Raw genomic sequence first — 14,520 nt, 5'->3', positions numbered from 1 at the left:
ATCCCCACAGAGCTGTGTCAGTTCTCGTGCCATCATATAAAAAGATCAGACTGACACAGCTTCAAGATTCTTTTACTTACACTTACAATCCTACATATAAAAGGAAGGTTTGCTATATTTGTTTTAATTACACATTGCTCGTTGTTTCAAAAAAAATAATAATGGATCTACCGAGAAAATTATAATGAAGTAGCAAAGACTTAATTTTCTATTTTCAATTTTTTTAATGTAATGGAAAATGCAGCCAGGTCTTTGAATAACTTCTCTGTCCCTTTTAAGTATTTATTGTGATTAAGCATGGAGAGGGGAAGCAATAGAATCTCAGTATTATTCGAAATATTTTCCACAGCTTCTTTAAAAGTTATTACTCCTGGTTTCTATGGGGAAAAGTGTTGTGGAAAATATATACAGCAAAATTTCAACAGAGCAACCTGAGCAGCTCTAAGGACTCTATATGGAGAACGACAAGAAAATCCCAGACTTCAGAGATCATCACTATAAAAGGTGAACAAAGCCACAGGACTTGAGCAGGGATTTACAAACCTTCTGATCTTTGAGGGACAACTGCACACCAGAGGCACCACAGTTTGCCTTGGTAGCTCCTAATCTTGGCCAAGCCTACGTGCAAAGTTAGATTCTGCACAAAATAGGACTTTTCAGACCTCTAGTTTTATTTGGTCTGTTTGACAAAGGTTGTTTTATTAAAAAAAAAAATTAAAAATCAACCCTATTGGCAAGCAAATACATATAGTTTGGATTGCATTCCTTTTTTTTTGCTTCAAAAACCCTACAAAACCTGAGAGCTGTTCTTTTAATATTGAAGGGCTTTTCAAGACTGTCAAGAATAATGCAAGATCTCCACATCCTCTAAGTGCAGAGGAGTTGCATCCTAAAAACCATCATGTAAACTTTTTGTATTATAACTTAAATTCTACCAAACCCACAAATCCAGTCGTATTATAGATTACAATGATATTGTGGATTTTGTGTGTGTGTGCATCTGTGTGTGAGAAACTGGGGAAAAAGGTTGTCTTTTTGTTGTGCTATATTGAATTTTTGTCCTCTAGGCTGTCACTGGACAATTCAGACTATTATTGTGTGTTGCCCAGAAAATCATCATTATTTCTAAGCCAGCAAAGCCACCAGTTAGATTTTAATTCTCTGCAAACAAGGCAGAACTAAAGTAGGATTAGGTTCCTTTTCTCCCATTCAACTCAACCAGGTATCTACATTTCTTAGTCCCAATTGTGAATTTTGGCTTTTAGATACATAGTAGCCAAAAATAAAAAGTTTAGGTGTCTAATTTCAGTGTGAATGCCTGGAAGGGGAGTTAGATACTAAACAGAGAACTCGCTTCACCCAGGATTAAATAGCAGATATTTGATTTCTTATGTCTCTGCTGGTTGGCCAGATTCCCTATATGGCCTTTGGAGAGAAAAATACATTTTCAGAGGATTATTCTTTTCATCCTAAAGTGGATATATAAGATAGTGGGAACTAATTCCCCCCTGGGTATGACTCTCTCACCCCATGGAAAATGAGAGAGTCTACATAGTTGTTATAGTCTTAAGGAATTCACATATGTAGAATTATGGAAGTGAACTCCTGCTGCTCCACATGCTATGTTTGGAAATTAACCTAAATCACTGGAGCATTTCTGAAAATTTTAAGTGTATCTTTTTATTTTCTTTGAGGTATGAAAATGAATTTTCAGCCTGATATATTTTTGCTTGTACTTATGTTATTGTGTACAGCAAGAGAATATACTAAAAGGACAATAATCATGACAAGTATCTTGTGGAGATCATCCCCACCATTTTTACTAGGCCTGGCAGAACCCACACAGTCCTTCTCCCACATCCCTTGCCATCTCTGATTGTAATTCCAGAGGCTGTCATACTTGAGCCCTGCTGCATTCCATGCTTGGGAAAATGTACAGCATAAGGGGAAACAAATCATCGAAACTATAAGAAATCTCTTTTATATGAGACTATTAAATTAATTTGCCTACAGCAACCCTGAAATCTGACATCTGTGGTATACAAAGACAGCCTGCTAGTTTGTTTGTTTTTATTGTCCTAGTTACAGAGATAGTAGGGGAAGCTCAGAACTATGTGAATGTGACCAAACTGTGTATTCTACACACTCCATGTCATGTTTTGGTGGACTGTACTGGCAGCTGAGTGAGCTTGACCGGGAAAAATGGCAAAAACACCCCATTGTGACTGGCCCAGTGTATCCTTGGCAAGGATTACCTCAGGAGCAGGAATTTCAAAGACCCAGAAGGGAATTTTGGGAGATCTGCTGTGGAGACAGGGGAACTTAGAGAGCTGAATACCTTCCCTGGTCTCTCAGAGGACCCTTCTGCTGTGGGGCTGCTGAGGGTTGAAGAACCCTTGGGAAGGAAATCACCCTGTCCCAGTGTTGGGGTTAGAGATGGTAGGGTGCACAGGGGAGGTAATGGCCAGCAGCAGCTTTCTCTCTTGGCTCCTTTTCTTCAGGATAAATCTCTGGACATATTCAACTTTGGAGACTGCATACAAATTGTGGAGCTGGGCTCCTGTAAATTATGGCAGCCCATTGATTTTGGCAAGGCAATAGCCTGTCCCACCTCCATCCCAGCCCAGCTCTGAAGCAGTGCTGGCTGTGCAGATGATGGTCAGCTGCCGGGAGGGAAAAGACAGCTAAAGTTTCCTATCCTGTGTGGGATCCCCTTGTGTGGGAGCAGTCACTTTTGCAGGCTGCATCCAAACTTTGGAGGTGGGCTCCTGAATGAGGAAAACATCGCCTTTCCTTGGGAAGGAAAGCACCCAGAGCCGGTATTGGTGATGCAGACGATAAAATACCGGGGGAAGGTAAAGGCTGCAGGGGCTGTGATGGTAATTCAAGGAGTGTGAGTTCAGTGTGGAGCTTTCTCGGCTGGCACTGAGATTTTTGCTGGATATTTTCAGTTTAGCTACAGGATCTCTATGAGCGTGAAAGAATGGGCTGGTACACACAGTTGGAAAGGAAAGCTCTGAGTGCATAATACAGCTGATATCCTTTGCTGTGAGTGTGAAACCCACTGAGTGTTTTCTCTCCCGTCACGTTTTGCGCCAGGACGAAAAGCTTTCGTTGCCTTTTGCCTTCCACTGCCGCATTTCAGCAGCTCCACCAGATGGCGTGGTGTACTTCCAAAAAAGAAATTAACTGTACCTACAAAACTCGACCACCGCCTCCAAAATTAAAGACTCCCAGGGATTTCTCCCACACCTCTCCTTTACCTCCACGGGACACCACCGGCACCAGGGGTGGGTTCTTTACTTCCACAGGAAAGGTACTGTTATCCTCTCTCTGGAGCCAACATCCAAGGTTGGAAAAGCACCTCCAAAATTGAATATGTCTGGGGATTGCTCCCTCAGAAGAGGTGCTGGGACAGAACGCTGTTGCTGGCCTTTGATGACGCTGGCTTTGAAGGAAAGGGAAAAGCTTTGTGTCACAATAAGCAAGTTGTGCTCATTACCTCCTCTCCACAACAATTACAGAGCTGCAGTTCCCACTTTTAGGGAAAAAAAAGCACAGCCTGGAAACCTATATAACAGAAAGATACACACTGAACATACATGCTAAAAAATTACTTTCTGGGTGGTCACATCTGTGAAGACACAGACTCACCTGAGGAGACAGAACTGGGTAGAAACAGAGGACACACCTCATTTCCTTCCCCGACATGTTGAAAGATAAGCTCTCATCAGAATTTGTTGATTTACTGTTATTTCTATGGGCTTCTTTCCCCCTTCCAAGCACAGCTGATTTCCTAATTTCTTGCAGCATATTTGAGAAATTTGCATGCAGCTCGTTCTTCATCACATTGAGGTCTCTTAAGTTGCATCCTGTTGTCCTTTGTGTGGAAAGAAAAAGAAGGAAGGGGTGTAGGGAAGAGGAAATTACACTAATTTTGGATTAAGTCTAAACAATTCCTTGAAGTTTTTCAGCAACATGGAGCTGTGTTCCCTTTTCAGCAACATGGAGCTGTGTTCCCTGGCTCTATTAAACAGTGATTAATATTCAGTAAATTCAGCCAGAAGTGCTGCTCGGTGTCTCAAGGGGAACAGGAGGATTGAAGGTAAAATGAAGTGAGAAACACACTGATCCCAGGCACAGTCACATGTGATAATCACTGCCTTTTAGCAAGAAGGGGAAGCACAGTATTAACAGCAATGCCACAGAAATTGAAAAAGAGTAATCAATGTTTCAGTAAGAGTGAATTATGATATGCTTTTGGAGGGGTCACTGTTTCATGTCACACTGCTGCTTTTTCTATAGAAATTTTTTTTATCACTTTGTCTGGTGTTTCTCCTGTTGGATCCTGCTAGAATTTGAAATTATCAGTTAAAATTAAGTGATAATCTACTGATTATCACGCTGAAAATAAAATTATCACACTGATAATAAAAAGCCCCAGAAAAAATTGGTAAATTGCACTTCTTTTCTACATTGAACCCCACCAGTTCCAAAAACCATACATAGAGGAAAGGCTATTTTACAATTCTGCTGGGTCTTTTCTTCTAAGACTTCTACAACACACAAAAGATTTTAGGGAAAAGAGACAAAAACAATATTGGCCAAATCCCGTAGAAATACAAAGCCAATAGGTCATGTTTCTTTCTTTCTTACTTCTCCATTGGGACCCAGAAACCTTCTTCCAGCAGACTAGGGTGGATGGAGGGATGGATAGATAGATAAACTAATGCTAAGGCAGGTTTATACTGCACCACTAACTTTTATAATTAGAGAATGGTAAATAGTTTTTAGCCTGCCTTGGGAGAATTCATTACGTTCATGAATCCATTGGTTCTGCTCTGCAACTCTAAAATCATCAACTCTGAAATGCAGGCTAATGATTCACCAGTTTAATGTGAATGGACTGTGGTTCCAACATGGGGCAACAAGTTTCCATAGTTGCTCTCCTGCCTTTAACCAACATTTATGCACCAGTCCCAGGTGGTTTCCAAGAAGAAACAGTAACACATTACTACAGAGCATTTTTTTTTCTGTCTCAGCTATTCAAAAGAGAAAGATTAGGTGAACACAATTATGTGCATGTAATAATAACCCTCTGAATGGCCATGAGCACTAACAGAGATTTTAAGCAGCTCTACAAGACAGAGAAAATTAATGGGTCATTGAATGGAACCTGCTGACATAATCAGCTGCAGGACAAACAGTATCTAGGATAGGAGGATCAACATGTATTCCCTGTGATGGAAGGTGTTTAGGGGGGCTTGGATGGCCATGCAGGAATTTTGGGTGAGGGACCTGGGAGTGAAAACTCTCAGCTGCAGGACTGACACAGCAGGAGGCTACCAGGTAAGAGGGATGGTGGCAGAGCCTTAAAATGGGAGGTAGAAGAGGTGCTGAATATATATATATATTTATATATATAAATATATATGTATGCATATATATATACACACACATATAGATCTACACGTATACCTGTAACTTCATATATATATATATATATATATAATGCTATATATATTTATTATATTGCAAATTCTTTCACTTCAAAGTCAGTAGATTGGATCCACACAGGTAGGACAATGTGAGTGCCAGGACAGAAAAGGTACTGGAGGAGGGAGAGGAATCTGAACTCCAATTAAAAAGGTCAATAACACGACCTTCAACCCACTCCCCTGAGGGTAGGGGCGGGGAGAGAAATAATTGGGAATGAACAAACTCAGAGACCCTTTCTGCTCCTAGAAGGGAACGGTCAGGTCTGCAGAGATCTCACGATGCCCTTCACTGAACTAGTTCAACATCTAAAATCAGAACTCGTAGCTACTGCTCTTCTGATCTGACTGGAAGGCTTTAGAAATCCCTTCAAAACAGGGAGAGGAACAGGCCAACAAAAAGACACAGGCAGAAACGATCAGGAATTGCCAGTGACAAAGAGGGAAAGAGAAAAAGCAAAAACCTGAAGGGCAGAGGACAGAAAGGGGTAGGGTAGGAAGAAAAGACTGGATTCAACACACAACACGGAACCTGCTCCTTCTCCTGGTCGCTGGGCTGGTGAGGATGAACTGAAACTAGGAAGGACAAGAAGACTTTGAGCAGCCTGAGACACCAAGAGGCCACAGAATCACCTCACGGGAATGCACAGCTCAGACATGATCTGCTTTGTTTTGGGATGTTCTTTATGGGTAAGTCACAGCTCACATTCCTCTTTGTGGGGTCTGGAGTTACCTTGGAAAGATGGAGGGCCATTAGTACAAAAATTTTCCCTGATGTTTGAAAGGACTGCATTTATAAAAGGCATGGAAGATAATATTTGCTGCTATTCCAGGGAGGGTAACACAGAGCTCAGGGCACCTGAAAGAATGAGAAAGGTAAGAGTGCTGGAGGGACAGAGCAGAATTCATGTCAGAAAATTACATGAACCAGGGTATTTAAAGGTTCTTAATACTGGAGCACGGAGGATCATGAGCTTGTGGTAGAGAAAGGAAAAGTTGTGGTGAGGATGAAGGTAAGAGAGGGTTTGTGCTGGGAACAGTACTAAACAGGATTTTACTGACTACAGGAAGTTCAGATATGAAACAATGCAGTTGGTACCACAGTAACTTCAGATCTGCAGCAGAATACAGGATGGAAACAATGGAAGAGGCATAGCAAGACACAGGAGATTCAGACTGGTAATGGTCCAGGTAACAGAGATAAAAGTTGCAAATGCCAAAGATTTAATTCACTTAGCTGTGTCTTTTTTTGTTTTATCCTTTGTAGTTCCCCCAAGTAAGAGGTGAGGAAGGCTGCCTCAATGCTGAATTGTAAGTATTTGTCAAAATTGCTGGGTTTTTTGAGAAAACAATGAAGGACAAAGGCAGTAGTGGACATCAGTATTATGACTTGATGGTTGACATTTTCCAGAAAAGCTTATTTAATTGTGAGTATTAAATACTCATGTAAAATTTCCATTGCTTTGAATGTGGTGTATTAATCACTATTTTTGTTGATCAACATACTGATCATATGGTAACATTCCTGCTGACTATTTGCACAACTGCAATAGTTAAGAGCTTTCTGGTGTAATTTCAATTGACTGAGATTATGAATTTGGAATTGAACTTTCCTTGAAAAAAAAATGCTTTGAAGTATACTGCTTTGGTGAATATCACTATCAGTGATGTTCTTTGTAAGAATGACAGAATAATTATATACTGACAAAAAAGACAAAACAAACTTGAATGCAGGTCTCTAAAGTTTGCAAATGGAATTGGGCAGGCATAAATATCAGGAGAGCAATAAAGAGACAAAGCCAAACAGAAGGGAAACCCACCTACAGGGAGATTGATGAGGTTGAACAACTGTATCCTCCCCAAAGCACAGTGAGTTTCTCATCACTGTGCCACCTGGGAGTTAGACAATAAGGGAGGAGCACGAGGGGAGATGGAAGAAGGTGCCACAGGGATCTTCCCATTTATTTGGTATTCTGTGGATAACTATTTTTTGTACCTTCTTCTCTTCAGCTGTGCAGGCACAGAGTGGGACCGTTTGTGGTATATCTGGTAAGATAACATACTTTTACTCTAAATATCTGCACCTCTAGACAGTTCCAGTAGCAAAGAGTGGGATTAAATATGACCTGCTCAACTGTGATGCCACTCCCCACTTCCCCTTGGGATGCCCTAATGCTCTACAGAAGCCAGGCAACCCCTTAGTTATCCCATCACCTTTAACAAATGTTGACTTACCATCCTCCTTTTTTATTCCACATATTAATTTAGGTGTATGAACACCATTAATAAAGCATTCATGGCAAAATATGCCTTTTAAAAGATCCATTATTTAAGTCATTTCAGTCTAATTCCTTAGTAATTCTCACTGGGATGAGATTAAAAAGGACAGTAGTTGTTGAACATCTAGAAGGCTGCATTAATATATATAATATATAATATGTATTTATCATTAATAATTAATAACAATCTATTGTTTATATATATATATAATATTTTTTAAAGAGAGAGAGAGAGCATAGCCAGAAGATTGTGAGATCCAATTTTTCCTCCCTGCTTTTCACTCATGACCAGTCCAGTTTTGGTCCCCCAGTAAAAAAGAGATGCTGACAAACTGAAACGAGCCCACTGGAGAGCCAGTAATAAGGACCAGGTTTCTTCAGCCTGGAGGAGGCCAAAAGTGCAACCTAATTTTAGTTTTCCACTACCTAAGGGGGATCTTAAGACATAGAGACTTCTCAGAGGTGCTCACCAGAAGCACCTGCGGCGGCTGGCCAAGCTGCATACAGGAAAATTCTGATTTAGACAGAAGGAAAAATGCTTCCCCTGAGGATGGTGCAGCACTTGAACAGGTGCCTGGAGGGGATGAGGGATCTGCATCCCTGGGGAATGTCCAAACTCTGCTGGACAAGGCTGCAGATGTTTAGCTTTGAGGTCCAGCCACGCTTTCAGCAGTGAGAGACGTTAGGAGGTGTCCTCCAAACAACCTTTCTGTCCTAATTCTGTGTGCCCTCCCTTTCCAGGGTAGTGGTGGTGATTGGTGGGCTCCTGCTCCTGTGTGGCGTGGTGTCTGTCTGTGTGAGGTGCTGTTTTCAGTGCCATCAGACAGGGGATGAGTCGGGGCCGCAGCCCTACGAGGTCACCGTCATCGCTTTCGACCACGACAGCACCCTCCAGAGCACCATCACCTGTGAGTTGGCTTTGAGGGGTGCTGGGGACTTCAACACACCACAAGGGAGGGGCTGCACTCTGAAAAGCCCAGGTTGTGACACCCCAAGGCTGACAGAGGGAAGTTCATAGCAGGATGGAGGGAAAGCAGCACCTGTACATCCCACAAATTGAGGTGCTCACTCCTCATAGCAAATGCAGCCAGATGGAGAATCAGCCCTGAGACACGTTTGGGTGGAATTAGGGCAGCTTCAGGTCTCAGTGGCATTTCAAGAGAGAGTAATTGTGGGATGTTATTGATGGGGTTTCACACACACTCCTTTTAGGGAAGGCTGAAGGGGCAGGAAAACACTCAGGCTGTAAAGGGAGAAAAGCCTGTGCCCTGCAGATGCACTCCCTAATCACATGATGCTTTCAGGATGAGGTAAACAGCTTTTGTCTCCTCCCTTCCAGCTCTCCACTCGGTGTTCGGGCCTGCTGCCAGGAGGATATTAGCAGTGGCACGCTCCCACAGTGCTGCCCAGGGAACACCGCCCCTCTCGGGGTCGGACACTCCCCCGCTGTACGAAGAAGCCCTGCACATGAGCAGATTCACCGTGGCCAAGGCGGGCCAGAAAGTGCCAGACCTGGATCCCGTGCCAGAGGAAAAGCTGCAGATACCTGCTGAGGGCAAGGATGCCCGGCCAGCCCTCCCAGGACAATAGTGTCTGGTTTTAACTCATGGCAAATAATATGGAACAGTTACATGCAGAGACTAATTCATCTGGGCAGGGTTAGGAATCTCAGATTAACTTCCTTAGTCTAACAAGAAAGGGGGGGGGGGGGGGGGGGGAACACTAAAATTCAAAATATTTTCAGAGCTATGGTAGTTTGATGCCTCTTTCTGTCACCTCCGTGAGATGGTTGGCCACTGGCATTCTCCAAGTCCATTTGTTAACACACAACACCAGTAGCAGAGCTGGCACAAATAAGCAGGCAGCAGGATCAAGGTGCTGAGCCATTTTGCAGGCCAGTGACCTGCAGGGTGATGGCAGAGGCGTCTCATTCCTCCTGCCTCCATCCTGAGTTTCCTCAGGATGGCAGAGAGGATTTCAAAACAGACAAAACTGAAACCAAACCAAACCAAACAAACAAAAACCACACCAAAGCAAAAAAAGACATGTGAGAAGGTCTGTTAAGACCCAAAAATAACACCAAACTTCTGGAAAGTGCCAAACATTATAGTCATTTTTAAAACAAACAAACAAACTGCATGTAAACAAAAGACAGCATATATACAGACAGTCTGTGCAGTATGTGCCCTAAATGTCCTCCAGGATACACAGAATGAAGACAGTCTGGTTCTGAATAGGATATATAGCAATTCTGAAATAGTAGCCTGTTATATCTGAATTAAAAAATATTATATAGGTGCCAACAGATCAAAGAAGGGGAGGAGCAGGAACACTGCCCCTGAAATAAAGCTCAATCATCTTTTAATTGCATTCATATTGTATCATTTATTAATTCCTACTGTTGCTGTCAAAACCAGACCAATTTAAGTAAAACCATTTGAAGCATTTAAGCCATTTCCCATACAGAATAATTTGTGAGTCTCTCCTGATTGATACAAATATGCTGAACCATCCAGAAATGTTGATCAAAGTGGATGAACATGGGTATGGACCACCTGTAAAATGTTTTCTTGGGTTAGGCAGTCAGGAGAAGGTTAGTGTTGAATTACATCAGTGTTGTCTCTACCCCAGGTTCTGCACTTGAAAACATTAAAGCAGAGGGAGATCAAATATCAAATGATAAGCAGCCATGAATTTATTGATGTACATGTTAATGTTGATATGAGTGCCCAGGACACAGATATCACATCTTTCTGAAACACCTGCATGGCCCTTCTTACTGAAGTACCAAATTCTCACTGTCCCTAATATGCTGGTCTTCTTTCCTGTGAAATACAGAAAATATGGTTATTTTGCAGATAAGGAGAACAAGGACAATGTTGGACAAGGTCCAACAAGGACAGGGTCCCACATGTTTTTAGGGACTTAACTGCTGTTGAGATCAACCATAGAAAATTTTAGAGAAGGTTGCTAAGATCACTTCAGGGATAGAATAAAGCTGAACTGAACAACCCAAACATCTTTGATGATGTTCCAGACTTTGCCCAGTCACAGGAATTTTGTGTCTAAAGGTCTTGATCTCTGAGGTTACGAACTTCCTCCTGAATTGTCTGGTCATCCCCAACTGTATCATTAGTGAGTGATAAAGTGGAATGGAAAAAATAAAGAAGTGACATATAAGTTTATGTCCCTTCTGCTGTACAGCAGGCTTGAATCATAGAGTCATAGAATGGTTTGGGTTAGAGGGGACCTTAAATATTGAGTTCCAACCCCCTGCCATGGGCAGGGACACCTTCCACTAGACCTGGTTGCCCCGTCCAACCTGGTCTTGAAATAATAATAATAGCAACTGTTTGTGGAACATCTTGTCGAGTGACCCACTTTATCAGCTGCTCTCTGAAGTCCTGTTCAGCCGTGACGTGTCCCCCAAGCTGCAGAACATTTCCTGGAAGGCTCTTGTTTACTCCCCGGGGAAATCCTGAAGCAAGCAGAGACATTTGAGTCTGCTGAACGTGCGTCAAGTACTACCAAGCCCAGAAGACTTCCTGGAAGTCTTCACAGTCGTTTCCAGGGGGAACGGACTGTTCCTACTCCACCTCCTGCCTGCGAAGCCCCAGCTGTGCAGGCATTTAACACACGGTGGCAGCCCCGCTCCACAGGGCAGCAATCCTGCCTGGCAACACAGAAATGCTCCATTTTCAACAATTTACCATAATAACTACACCGCAATTTTTTCCCTAATACGTGCAATGATAAGGGACGTTTTTAAATTATTAGTTTTCCTCTCCTCTACTATCTTAAATATTTTAACTTCTATGAGATTTTTTTCTTCTGTGAATTTTTCTAATTGTCTTTAAATCACAGAGTATTCTGAGATGGAAGGGTCCCACATGGATCATTGAGTCCAGCTCTTAAGTGAATGGTCCATGTGGGGATCAAATGTGATTTTGGTGGTTTTAGCATTGTGTTCTAACAACCTGAGCTCCCTCCTTCTTCAGTTTCGGGGGATAAGTTACAGGTCAGTTGTACCCAGACCTGATTTCAGCTGTTTTACCTGCTGATTTCCATGTCTAACTCCCCAGTCCCTTCCCATCTGCTCATATCCTTCTTTGCTTGTCTCACTCATGGTTTTCAGGTGCTATGCTGGTACCTTGAAGGGGTTTTTTACTGGCAAGACATCTGAAGTATTTGAAGTGACAATAATGATAGATATAACTTCACTTGCTCAGGGGTTGTTTCCTACTAAACTGACTTCAGGCGAGCCCATAAGACCCAATAAAACACCAGATTACAACAAACAAACAAAAAGCAGAAGCAGACTACTCTATTTAAACATAGAAGGTTGTGTAAGAAAGCAAAGACCAGGCACAAGTGACTGGAGACACTTCGCTCTTGCTGGCAGATCTGTTACAATTCAAAGTTCTCTCCTCTGAAGTAATCCAAAAACGAGGACAGAGTCAAAAAAGATCACATGTGTTTTGTGAAAAGGCAGGATTTTGCTGTCATTTGCTGCTTTTCATCATGCCACAAGGTATGCTCCTTAATCTCCTCGTGACACCATTTGTATGAGTTTAAGCCACTTGAGCTGAGGCTGGGCTATACAAGAAGTTTGGGAGGAACGAGTGGCTTTTTTTGTGAAAAGTAAGAAACTGTAGAAAAATAGAGCAGTGAGGCAGCACAGACAACACAGAGTCCTTTTCTGGAGGAAAGGAAAACATACACACAATTAGACATTGTTTGGTGGCAGTGACTAATCCTGTGCCCTCATCCAAGACCAATGTGCCCCGACTGGCTCTGAAGTCACCAGACCAGTCCTGAGGGGTAAGGGAGAGATGCCAGGCAGGGATGGACATCAGGCAGAACAGATTCACAAGTGCTTCCAGGTACGCCATGTGTAGTTTAATCCCCATTCAGAGTACAAAGTAGAAGTGTCCTGACAAAGAGAGGCTTTGATATGCTGAATCCACAACAAAGGCTTAAAAAAGGATAAAGCCAGCCTGTGGAGGCACAAATGGAGTAAGGTATCCCACGGGAGGTACTAATGAAAAAAATATCCAGGGGAGTCCAGGCCTACAATTAGCTGAACAGCATTGTTGAGCAGGAGCGCTGTGTGGTACAGCACAGGCTGCAAACCCTGCCCCCAGGTTCTGTGCAAATATTTTTATCTCCTGCTTCTATGGCTACGGCACTGGCAGCGCTTGGGAAATCCCTGTCAGAATGTCCCTCTGCATGAGCTGCAGACACAGCAGTACAGTACGTGCTCAGAGCAGGTCTGACGCTCTGGGTTAAGAAAAACTACATTGTTTTGATAGCCTGTGGGTTGTGCCAACCCCATTTCCAGTTCCTCCCTAGCACACGGATCCATAACATGGGGTTTGTCACATGCCCAGGGGATGACACTCTAATAACTCCAAGTCAGATGTTTAGCTGTTTGTCACTGTTCCTGCGTGTCATCTTCCTGCCTGCTGTTTTTCCAGTAATGTTGTTGTTATTATTGAAGCTGGAGGAGAGATCTGGGAACTCGGTGCCTGATGAAGTGGGGAAGCAGGAGGGGCGAGTCCAGTGGCTGCACATCCAGAGCTGCATCATCAGGGCAGGAAGACAACAGCAAGATTTGTGAACCTCACCTCACGTGGGATTTGTTGGGAGAAGTCACTTAGCAAACCACTCACAGGCTGTGTCTTTCCATCAGGACAGGGAAGAACCCTGAAGCTTCTCCCTGGTTTGTCATCAGCAATTCAAACCGAACAAGGCTCAGCTGCCTTGTGTGCAGTCCTGGGGATGGAAACAACCATTTACAGCACAAAGGGAGTTCGAGGTCAGTCTGTTGAAATTGCCGGGACATGTTGGTGGCCTGGGTGAAACAGGCCAGAAAAGTTCCTCTCTTTTGCCCTTGAGGACAAACCTACATCACCACAGACCTCCAACACACTTTGCTGTGCTGCCAGCAGTTAGGAAGCAAGGAGGTCAAACACAGGAATCATGGAAAGGTGCAATGCCACAGAACCAGAATTTTCCACTGGTCAGAACCCTGGAATTCCTTCCATCTTAGGCTATTCCCCATTGGACTGCACAAAAATAGCGCCTTTTGATGGATCCTCTGACACCACCTGGGAACTGTGGGGAAATGGCCACGTGTCCTGGGACAGACAGACACGGGCAGTGGGGACATCTCCCAGTGACGTCACAGCAGCAAAGGGGCACCTCCTAGTGACGTCACAGCGCTCAGCAGTGCAGCAGGGCACCTCGCCGTGACGTCACAGCAGCAAAGGGGGGCCTCCCCCTGATGTCACAGGCACAGTGGGGCACCTCCCCATGACGTCACAGCGGCAAAGGAGACCTCCTTGAGACATCACAGAGGCAAAAGGGGCACCATCCCTGTGATGTCAGAGCAATGTGCAGCACAGCGGGGCACCTCCTTTTGACGTCACACTGGCAGAGGGGGACCTCTGTGTGATGTCACAGCGGCAAAGGGGGACCTCCCTGCAGGCCACCTCCCCATGACGTCTCAGAGGCAAAGGGGGACCTCCTTGTGACATCACATCGGCAGAGGGACATCTACCCGTGACGTCACGGCAGCAAAGAGGGACTGCTCTGTGACGTCACAGCAGAAGAGGGGCATCTCCCCATGACGTCAGAGCAGCAAAGGGGGACCTCCCGTCACAGAGTTCTGTGGGGCACCTCCCCGTGACGTCACACCTCTCGGCGGCACAGCCCGCCCGCAGCGGGGGCTCCTCCCCCGTGAC

The 14,520-nt window shown here is 43.9% G+C and overlaps 1 protein-coding gene and 1 long non-coding RNA gene across 5 annotated transcripts; one reads left to right on the top strand and one right to left on the bottom strand.

Moving 5' to 3' along the window:
• The first annotated feature begins 4,000 nt into the window (after positions 1 to 4,000).
• On the top strand, positions 4,001 to 10,139 carry TMEM52B (transmembrane protein 52B). The gene is made up of 5 exons (XM_064654139.1): positions 4,001 to 6,185; positions 6,763 to 6,806; positions 7,506 to 7,544; positions 8,516 to 8,682; positions 9,114 to 10,139. Exons 1-5 carry the CDS (start codon positions 6,138 to 6,140, stop codon positions 9,362 to 9,364), a joined length of 549 nt encoding a protein of 182 aa, XP_064510209.1. The 5' UTR covers positions 4,001 to 6,137; the 3' UTR covers positions 9,365 to 10,139.
• A 307-nt stretch (positions 10,140 to 10,446) lies between these two features.
• LOC135413969 (uncharacterized) lies at positions 10,447 to 14,454 on the bottom strand. Of its 4 annotated transcripts, none has more exons than XR_010430518.1 (4): positions 13,447 to 14,454; positions 11,829 to 13,354; positions 11,156 to 11,252; positions 10,447 to 10,599 (listed from the first exon to the last, which is right to left on the bottom strand). It is a non-coding gene; the product is annotated as an uncharacterized LOC135413969 (long non-coding RNA). The 4 variants fall into 4 exon arrangements; XR_010430519.1 differs by having other exon boundaries at positions 11,829 to 13,549; positions 13,696 to 14,454; XR_010430520.1 differs by having other exon boundaries at positions 11,829 to 11,953; positions 13,402 to 14,448.
• Positions 14,455 to 14,520: the final 66 nt, after the last annotated feature.

This window comes from Pseudopipra pipra, chromosome 5 (assembly GCF_036250125.1).
Source record: "Pseudopipra pipra isolate bDixPip1 chromosome 5, bDixPip1.hap1, whole genome shotgun sequence".
NCBI lineage: Eukaryota > Metazoa > Chordata > Aves > Passeriformes > Pipridae > Pseudopipra > Pseudopipra pipra.
This window is presented reverse-complemented; position numbering and strand designations above follow the sequence as displayed.